The sequence below is a fragment of the Salmo salar genome, chromosome ssa05 (genome assembly GCF_905237065.1).
Source record: "Salmo salar chromosome ssa05, Ssal_v3.1, whole genome shotgun sequence".
In the NCBI taxonomy this organism is placed as follows: Eukaryota; Metazoa; Chordata; class Actinopteri; order Salmoniformes; family Salmonidae; genus Salmo; species Salmo salar.
Window position 1 is genome coordinate 9,500,933 of NC_059446.1, and position 9,367 is coordinate 9,510,299.

General features: G+C 46.0%; 1 protein-coding gene across 1 annotated transcript in view; it reads left to right on the forward strand.

Annotated features, from left to right (window-relative positions):
• Positions 1-5,760, forward strand: part of LOC106604206 (uncharacterized) — an 18,182-nt gene extending 12,422 nt beyond the window's left edge. The window contains exons 2-5 of the mRNA XM_045719393.1: positions 3,288-3,513; positions 4,046-4,340; positions 5,075-5,213; positions 5,466-5,760. Of these exons, the coding sequence (XP_045575349.1) occupies positions 3,288-3,513; positions 4,046-4,340; positions 5,075-5,213; positions 5,466-5,692 (887 nt within the window). The 3' untranslated portion in view covers positions 5,693-5,760. The remainder of the gene's footprint in view (positions 1-3,287; positions 3,514-4,045; positions 4,341-5,074; positions 5,214-5,465) is intronic.
• The last annotated feature ends 3,607 nt before the right edge of the window (positions 5,761-9,367 follow it).

Below are 9,367 nucleotides of genomic sequence, written 5' to 3' on the forward strand. Positions count from 1 at the left end.
TGGCTAGGGCTGGGGTTGGTGTTAGGGTTAGGGTAATGGCTAGGGCTGGGGTTGGTGTTAGGATTCGGGTAATGGCTAGGGTTGGGGTTGGTGTTAGGATTAGGGTAATGGCTACGGTTGGGGTTGGTGTTAGGGTTAGGGTAATGGCTAGGGCTGGGGTTGGTGTTAGGGTTAGGGTAATGGCTAGGGCTGGGGTTGGTGTTAGGATTCGGGTAATGGCTAGGGCTGGGGTTGGTGTTAGGGTTAGCGTAATGGCTAGGGCTGGGGTTGGTGTTAGGGTTAGGGTAATGGCTAGGGCTGGGGTTGGTGTTAGGGTTAGGGTAATGGCTAGGGCTAGGGCTGGGGTTGGTGTTAGGGTTAGGGTAATGGCTAGGGCTGGGGTTGGTGTTAGGGTTAGGGTAATGGCTAGGGCTGGGGTTGGTGTTAGGATTAGGGTAATGGCTAGGGCTGGGGTTGGTGTTAAGGTTAGGGTAATGGCTAGGGCTGGGGTTGGTGTTAGGGTTAGGGTAATGGCTAGGGCTGGGGTTGGTGTTAGGGTTAGGGTAATGGCTAGGGCTGGGGTTGGTGTTAGGGTTAGGGTAATGGCTAGGGCTAGGGCTGGGGTTGGTGTTAGGGTTAGGGTAATGGCTAGGGCTGGGGTTGGTGTTAGGATTAGGGTAATGGCTAGGGCTGGGGTTGGTGTTAGGGTTAGGGTAATGGCTAGGGCTGGGGTTGGTGTTAGGGTTAGGGTAATGGCTAGGGCTGGGGTTGGTGTTAAGGTTAGGGTAATGGCTAGGGCTGGGGTTGGTGTTAGGGTTAGGGTAATGGCTAGGGCTGGGGTTGGTGTTAGGGTTAGGGTAATGGCTAGGGCTGGGGTTGGTGTTAGGGTTAGGGTAATGGCTAGGGCTGGGGTTGGTGTTAGGGTTAGGGTAATGGCTAGGGCTGGGGTTGGTGTTAGGGTTAGGGTAATGGCTAGGGCTAGGGCTGGGGTTGGTGTTAGGGTTAGGGTAATGGCTAGGGTTAGAATTATTAAAGTAATTTACAGCTCCGTACTTTAGACGTTGATATGACCTTTGAATCATAAGTACAAATAGTTTTATTGAATAAAGTAAATACGTTTTTCACGGAAGTTTCGTTATTGGTGTGATTCTAATAAATCCCCAATTATGTGCATGGCTTGTTGTAATATTATGTCATACATACATTTGTCATAGTATTTACACTGTTCTGTACCGAAGTGAGATATTGATTGGCTGTCAACAACATTTCACTCACTTCTTTTCTCCAACACAATTCTTAACAGTCTAATTAACTCAATGTGCTACGTGGCTAACTGAGAACAAGTTGCAATATTTGAATACATGAACTATAAATTACCATAAACAATACACTAATAAAACACATGTTAAAGTGTCCCAGCATACAGCCCAAATGGCACCCTATTCCCTACATAGTGCACTTCTTTTGACCAGGACCCTATGAATATAGTGCCATTTGGGACGCAGGGCAGATCCCGGGTTGGCTCATTATGTACAGTCAAAACTAGAGACTCTAACAGGGTTCAGTAGCGTCAGGTGAGGATAGGCACTGTCACAGAGCATGTATTACTGAGACTTTACTCAACTGAACCGGTGAAGAAACCTGAATCCCAGACTGATACTCTGTTCATTAGGAATCAGTGTCAATAACACCTGGGAGAAACGTGTTGTTGTTTTTTTTTAGCTACTGGTAAATGTATTCTCAAAATTCATGTTTGATCACTGCCAATCAACACCTCACTACAGCTTGAAATGTTGAATTCCCAGACTGCACCCTAATAAAAACAACAAGGCTATGAAGTAGACAATTAGAATTATATTTTCTATAGACCTAGACCTTACAAATACTTAAATCTTCTTGAACAGGCTAAGCATGTAAAATGACAGACAAGACAAGCAAGTAATTGCTCACATACCATCTCATTATACATTCTTATATTACTATCAACAGATGATTACATACTGTAGGTTAGAATGACAAGTGACACGTCTGTCTCCCCTCTGAGAGAGGGACAAGAAGTCTGAGGAGAAAGGGTAGAGAGACTTGTCTTTGCATGCCATCTGTCCCTGACTCCTCGTCTCTGACGCTTGCTCTAATTACTGCTTCTCTCTGGCTAATGCTGCCTCATTAAACGGGGGGGAGCATGTGCAATCCACACAACGCGCAGCACTAAGAACGCTAGCTGGAACCATAATGGGGAGACGAAAATCTGTCTGGTGCGAAAGGCAATTCACACTGGCGCCTAAACGCTCATTTTGCTTTTTCTTCTTACTATAGCGGTCTGAAATTTGAGCGTTGAGCATCATCCAACCACAACAGACCAGTGTTCTTCCGGTGTCCTGGCTTGGCAGGGTTCTGCTCCAAGATTAGGACTGGGACAGGAGGAGAGGGGAGGGGTGGGGGTGGGGGGTGGTCTGGTCCCACATACAGAGCCAACTACTACATAAGATCACACTGACCCTCCAGAACCAAAGATACATTTATAAGCGGGAGGATTGGGAAGTTCATCAGGTATGTAATATTGCAGTGCCTGGCCAGCCAAGGTCGTTACTGTTCCTGGTAACACATAAATACTGAACTGTCAGCAAATCTACCCTAGGTTTTCAAACATCCGTGACACAGGATGGAAAGTTTTCTGCTGTATCCCGTCTGTTATATCCAAAATGCCTCGTTCTGTCAACAGCTTCACTAGCAACTAATTAGTGTATTCGTGTGATGCAGTGTGAGGTTTAAACTTTCTTTTTGTGGCTACACCATTTAGCTAAGAGACAGATGGACATGAAACTGGTATGACTAATTATTGTTTACACGTTACAACCTCATTTCTGAAATCATAATTCAATCAGTAGGTGTTTTTGAAGTGATGTTTTTAGAGGTTGTTCAAGACAATGTTGTGGCAACTGGTTAACCAGAACTCAAAAAAGCTGGAGATTGTTATCTTTCGATTCAAAAGATATCAGGCTTAGGATGGTGTGTATGAGAGCAGACAGCTATTAATATCCATATTTCTCACTGAACACAGAATGTTGAGCCTCAGGTTGAACCATAGAGAATCCATTATGACATCACTAACTCCTGATAATTATTAAAAGTTCCGGAGTCATTCAGCATCGGCTGATGAGTGAGCCAAACACAGGTATGGAAACAGAACTAAGACTGGGCAGAATAATTACACAGATTTATTCACAATTTGGAATGAAGAGTTATAAGATACTGTACACACAGTTAGATTCCTGACCCTAACTCTAACCCTCATCCCCTGACATCAGGCCCTGTGGTGGAGAGTGAGGGTAGCAGAGCACAGGTTAATCTGGCAGTGACTTCAGGGTACAGTGAAGTTCCCCCCTCTCACCTGGCTGTGACTGTGTTGAGGGCCACTGGCCTCAGAGCTAAGGCCTTCCAAGGGGGCAGCAACCCTTACGCTATCCTCCAGCTGGGGCAGAGGAGAATCACCACCCCTGTCATCCACGATACCCTGACCCCCCCCCTGGAACTGTGAGCTCACCTTCCCCCTGCCCTCCTCGGCCCCCCGGGATGCCACCGCCGCAGCCCTGACCCTGACCATCCACCACCGACGCTCCCTACTGGCCCTGCCTGATAAGTTCCTGGGTTCTGTGAGCTTCAGTCTGGAGGATGTTGTCAAGAAGCTGGATGGGAACAAAGGTTACGATGAGAAAACTGATTTCCACTGATGTCATGTAAATATATGCCATTTAGCAGACACTTTTATCCAAGGTGACTTACAGTCATGCGTGCATAAATTATTTACATATGGGTGGTCTCGGGAATATAACCCACTGTCCTGGCATTGCAAGAGTCATATTCTACCAACTGAGCTACAGAGGACCAGTAATATATTAAATGTAATGTACAGGATGTACTGTATATGATGCACCCCATCTGGTGGCATTCTGTATACTGTAGAGATCATATTTCTATAGCTCATGCAAAACACATTTAAAGCTGTGATCTGTGAACTACTCACAAAAGAATAGCAAGAAACACATTTATATGGGGTTTTTTGCAGGTGGGTTGTCCTCAATTCTGAGCCAAGGAAGAAGCCAAAGAAGCGTGGGCACGTGGAAGGCTGTACAGAGATCCTAGCAGCCTTCCATCCCACTGCCAACCTCTCACCCAGACCCACTCCCAACCCGGCACCCTTCTCTCCCACTTCACAAGCCTCTCCCAACCCTCCAACCTTCCCTCCCACTCCCAATCCCTCACCAAGCCTCACTCCCAATCCCACTTCCAACCCTCCTCCATCTGCACGAAGAGCCACATCAGCTGGGAGAGTGACACACACCTCACCGCCTTCTGTTCAGGTCAGTCCTTTAAGGCACGAACTTGACAGCAGTTCTAGAATAGAATAGAACGGTGTTGGGGGTTGGTGTGTTGAGTGGTGAGTGACTGGCCCTCTCCATGGTGTTGGGGGTTGGTGTGTTGAGTAGTGAGTGACTGGCCCTCTCCATGGTGTTGGGGGTTGGTGTGTTGAGTGGTGAGTGACTGGCCCTCTCCATGGTGTTGGGGGTTGGTGTGTTGAGTAGTGAGTGACTGGCCCTCTCCATGGTGTTGGGGGTTGGTGTGTTGAGTGGTGAGTGACTGGCCCTCTCCATGGTGTTGGGGGTTGGTGTGTTGAGTAGTGAGTGACTGGCCCTCTCCATGGTGTTGGGGGTTGGTGTGTTGAGTAGTGAGTGACTGGCCCTCTCCATGGTGTTGGGGGTTGGTGTGTTGAGTGGTGAGTGACTGGCCCTCTCCATGGTGTTGGGGGTTGGTGTGTTGAGTAGTGAGTGACTGGCCCTCTCCATGGTGTTGGGGGTTGGTGTGTTGAGTAGTGAGTGACTGGCCCTCTCCATGGTGTTGGGGGTTGGTGTGTTGAGTAGTGAGTGACTGGCCCTCTCCATGGTGTTGGGGGTTGGTGTGTTGAGTAGTGAGTGACTGGCCCTCTCCATGGTGTTGGGGGTTGGTGTGTTGAGTAGTGAGTGACTGGCCCTCTCCATGGTGTTGGGGGTTGGTGTGTTGAGTAGTGAGTGACTGGCCCTCTCCATGGTGTGTGCAGCCGGTGGTAAAGCATTGGGAACCAATCCATCCATCTTGTGGAGAGGAGAATTCTGGAGTGCTGGACTCAATTCCACCACCATCTGCACCAGCAAGCCCTCAGGAGTCAGCAGACAGCCCAGACTGCGTCACTACTGCTGGTAAGATGTCCTTGTATGGTTTTGTCTTTTTGAAAAAAATTGCTGGATCACTTTCGTAATTGTATACTTCCATATAATTTGATGGGGATGGGGAGGGACAGTAGTGTAGTGTGTTTTGTATTAAAGCTATTGAGCTCTGATGGAGGACAGAAAATAGAGAGTAGATCATCAGAATTACATCCAGACAATAGACAAGTAGAAAACTATTTTTCCCTTCCACCTTCTCTCTCTCTCTCCTCTTTCCCAACCCAGATTTCAGCAATACCATCAGACTAGTATCCTATTCCCCTGCATTCATCGTCACCTGTGAGACTGGAGACCTGGAGGATGGTCCTGCATCCATAATCATCTGTGAGACTGGAAACCTGGAGGATGGTCCTGCATCCATAATCATCTGTGAGACTGGAAACCTGGAGGATGGTCCTGCATCCATAATCATCGTGAGACTGGAAACCTGGAGGATGGTCCTGCATCCATAATCATCTGTGAGACTGGAGACCTGGAGGATGGCCAGGAGGCAGGGAGTGTCTGCTGGACCCAGGAGGAGGACACAGCTCCCGTCTACATCAGGGAACTCCATCGGGACTCAGACTTCCAGTAGCTTCCAAATGTTCCCCTTCCAACATTCCCGATCCCAAGGGAGGGTGAGGAGGGTCTCTTTCAGGTCCTCCTTACGTGCCAGACTGAGGCGTCTCCTCTACAGGTTGGACTCAGGAGATGGCCAGCGGGGAGAGGCGGACTCTGAGACTCCCTGTCTGCTCCAGGGTGTTCTCCCGGTCGACCTCCCCACCTTACGACAGGTTCCCCAAGATAGATGTGTCAGAGAGGCCGCAGGATTTCTTTGCACGACTCTTCCCCTGTCTAGGTAGAAGAGAATGACAGTTAAGAAAGACAAGCCTGACTGCACAGAATGTATCCTGCTACTGATAATACAACAGTTCAGATGTACTGTGTCTGTATCAGGACAGTCACACATTCATAAACGTTCAAGAACATTCTGTCTCTTTTCTACCGAACTTCCGTTATTTTTCTTGTTGTAATTCACAGTTTGCTTGCAGCGTTTGTTGTACAGAACACTTGTTTGGTTTTGGAAAAGGGGGGATGACACAGAAAAAAAGCGACAGTCTCCACACCTGAGGTGGCGAAGCTCTCACCTCCAGAGCGGCACCAAGTGTGACGGAGGGAGAGACAAAAGACGTGAAATAAGAATGGTTTCAGCTCTGAAGCCAATAGGAGGAGAGTTTTAGAAAAAGTTAAAAAGTTATATTTCCCTCCACAACCCCCACATCTATGCAGGTGAATGTTTAGTTAGGTGGTTAGAGGTATAGCTAGAAAGGTAGAGGTATAGTTAGGCAGGTTAAGGTAAAGTTAGGCAAGTGAAGGTATAATTAGACAGGTGAAGGCAGGTGAAGGTATAGATAGGCATCTAGAGGTATAGTTAGTTAGGTAGAGGTATAGTTAGGCAGGTAGATATATAGTTAGGTAGGTAGATGTATAGTTAAGCAGAGGAAGGTATAGTTAGTTAGGTAGAGGCATAGTTAGGCAGGTATAGGTATAATTAGACAGGTGAAGGTATAGTTAGTTAGGTAGAGGTATAGTTAGGCAGGTAGAGGTATAATTAGACAGGTGAAGGTATAGTTAGTTAGGTAGATGTATAGTTAGGCAGGTAGAGGTATAGTTAGGTAGGTAGATGTATAGTTAAGCAGAGGAAGGTATAGTTAGGCAGGTAGAGAGGTATAGTTAGGCATGTGAAGGTATAGTTAGGTAGGTGGAGGTATAATTAGGCAGGTGAATGTATAGTTAGGTAGGTGGAGGTATAATCAGGCAGGTAGAGGTATAGTTAGGCAGGTAGAGGTATAGTTAGGCAGGTAGAGGTATAGTTAGGCAGGTGAAGGTATAGTTAGGCAGGTATAGGTATAGTTAGGCAGGTGAAGGTATAGTTAGGCAGGTATAGGTATAGTTAGGCAGGTATAGGTATAATTCCGCAGGTGAAGGTATAGTTAGCTAGAGGTATAATTCAGCAGGTGAAGGTATAGTTAGGCAGGTGAAGGTATATTTATGCAGGTGAAGGTAGAGTTAGGCAGGTCGAGATATTGTTAGGAAGGTGAAGGTATAGCTGGGCAGGTAGAGGTTTAGTTATGCAGGTGAAGGTATAGTTAGGCAGGTGAAGGTATAGTGAGGCAGGTGAAGGTATAGTTAGAAAGGTAAAAGAATAGTTAGGTAGGTGAAGGTATAGTTAGGCAGGTAGACATATAGTTAGGTAGGTGAATAAATAGTTAGGCAGGTGAAGGTATATAGTTAGGCAGGAAGATGTATAGTTAGGCAGGTAAAGGCATAGTTAGGCATGTAGATGTATAGTTAGGGAGGTAGAGGTATAGTTAGGTAGGGGAAGGTATAGTTAGGCAGGTAGAAGTATAGTTATGTAGGTGAAGGTATAGTTAGGCAGGTGAAGGTATAGTTAGGCAGGTAGAGGTATAGTTAGGCAGGTAGAGGTATAGTTAGGCAGGTAGAGGTATAGTTAGGCAGGTGAAGTTATAGTTAGGCAGGTGAAGGTATAGTTAGGCAGGTAGAGATGTTGTTAGGAAGGTGAAGGTATAGTTAGGCATGTAGATGTATAGTTAGGCAGGTAGAGGTACAGTTAGGCATGTAGATGTATAGTTAGGCAGGTAGAGGTATAGTTAGGCAGGGGAAGGTATAGTTAGGCAGGTGAAGGTATAGTTAGGCAGGTGAAGGTATAGTTAGGCAGGTAGAAGTATAGTTATGTAGGTGAAGGTATAGTTTGGCAGTTGACGGTATAGTTAGGCAGGTGAAGGTATAATTAGGCAGGTAGAGGTATAGTTAGGCAGGTGAAGGTATAGTTAGGCAGGTGAAGGTATAGTTAGGCAGGTAGAGTTACAATTAGGCAGGTGAACTTATAGTTAGGCAGGTAGATGTATAGTTAGGCAGGTGAAGGTATAGTTAGGCAGGTAGAGTTATAATTAGGCAGGTGAAGGTATAGTTAGGGAGGTGAAGGTATAGTTAGGCAGGTAGAGGTATAATTAGGCAGGTGAAGGTATAGTTAGGCAGGTGAAGGTATAGTTAGGCAGGTAGAGTTACAATTAGGCAGGTGAAGTTATAGTTAGGCAGGTAGATGTATAGTTAGGCAGGTGAAGGTATAGTTAGGCAGGTAGAGTTATAATTAGGCAGGTGAAGGTATAGTTAGGGAGGTGAAGGTATAGTTAGGCAGGTAGAGGTATAGTCAGGCAGGTGAAAGTATAGTTAGGCAGGTAGAGTTATAATTAGGCAGGCGAAGATATAATTAGGCAGGTGAAAGTATAGTTAAAATTAGGCAAGTGAAGGTATTGTTAGGCAGGGGGTGGTATAGTTAGGCAGGTAGAGTTATAGTTAGGCAGGTGAAGTTATTGTTAGGCAGCTGAAGGTATAGTTAGGCAGGAAGAGTTATAGTTAGGCAGGTGAAGGTATAGTTAGGCAGGTAGAGGTATAGTTAGTTAGGTGAAGGTATTGTTAGGTATGTAGAGTTATAGTTAGGCAGGTGAAGGTATAGTTAGGCAGGTAGAGTTATAATTAGGCAGGTGAAGGTATAGTTAGGCAGGTGAAGAAATAGTTATAATTAGGCAGCTGAAGGTATAGTTAGGCAGGTATAGTTATAGTTAGGCAGGTGAAGGTATAGCTTGGCAGGTAGAGGCATAGTTAGGCAGGTAGAGTTATAGTTAGGCAGGTGAAAGTATTGTTAGGCAGGTAGAGTTATAATTAGGCAGGTGAAGGTATAGTTAGGCAGGTAACGTTATAGTTAGGCAGTTAGAGGTATAGTTAGGCAGTTAGAGGTATAGTTAGGCAGGTGAAGGTATAGTTAGGCAGGTGAAGGTATCGTTAGGCAGGTAGAGGTATAGTTAGGCAGGTAGAGGTATAGTTATGTAGGTGAAGGTATAGTTAGGCAGGTGAAGGTATAGTTAGGCAGGTAGAGTTATAGTTAGGCAGGTGAAGGTATAGTTAGGCAGGTGAAGGTATAGTTAGGCAGTTAGAGGTATAGTTAGGCAGGTGAAGGTATAGTTAGGCAGGTGGAGGTATCGTTAGGCAGGTAGAGGTATAGTTAGGCAGGTAGAGTTATAGTTAGGTAGGTGAAGGTATAGTTAGGCAGGTGAAGGTATAGTTAG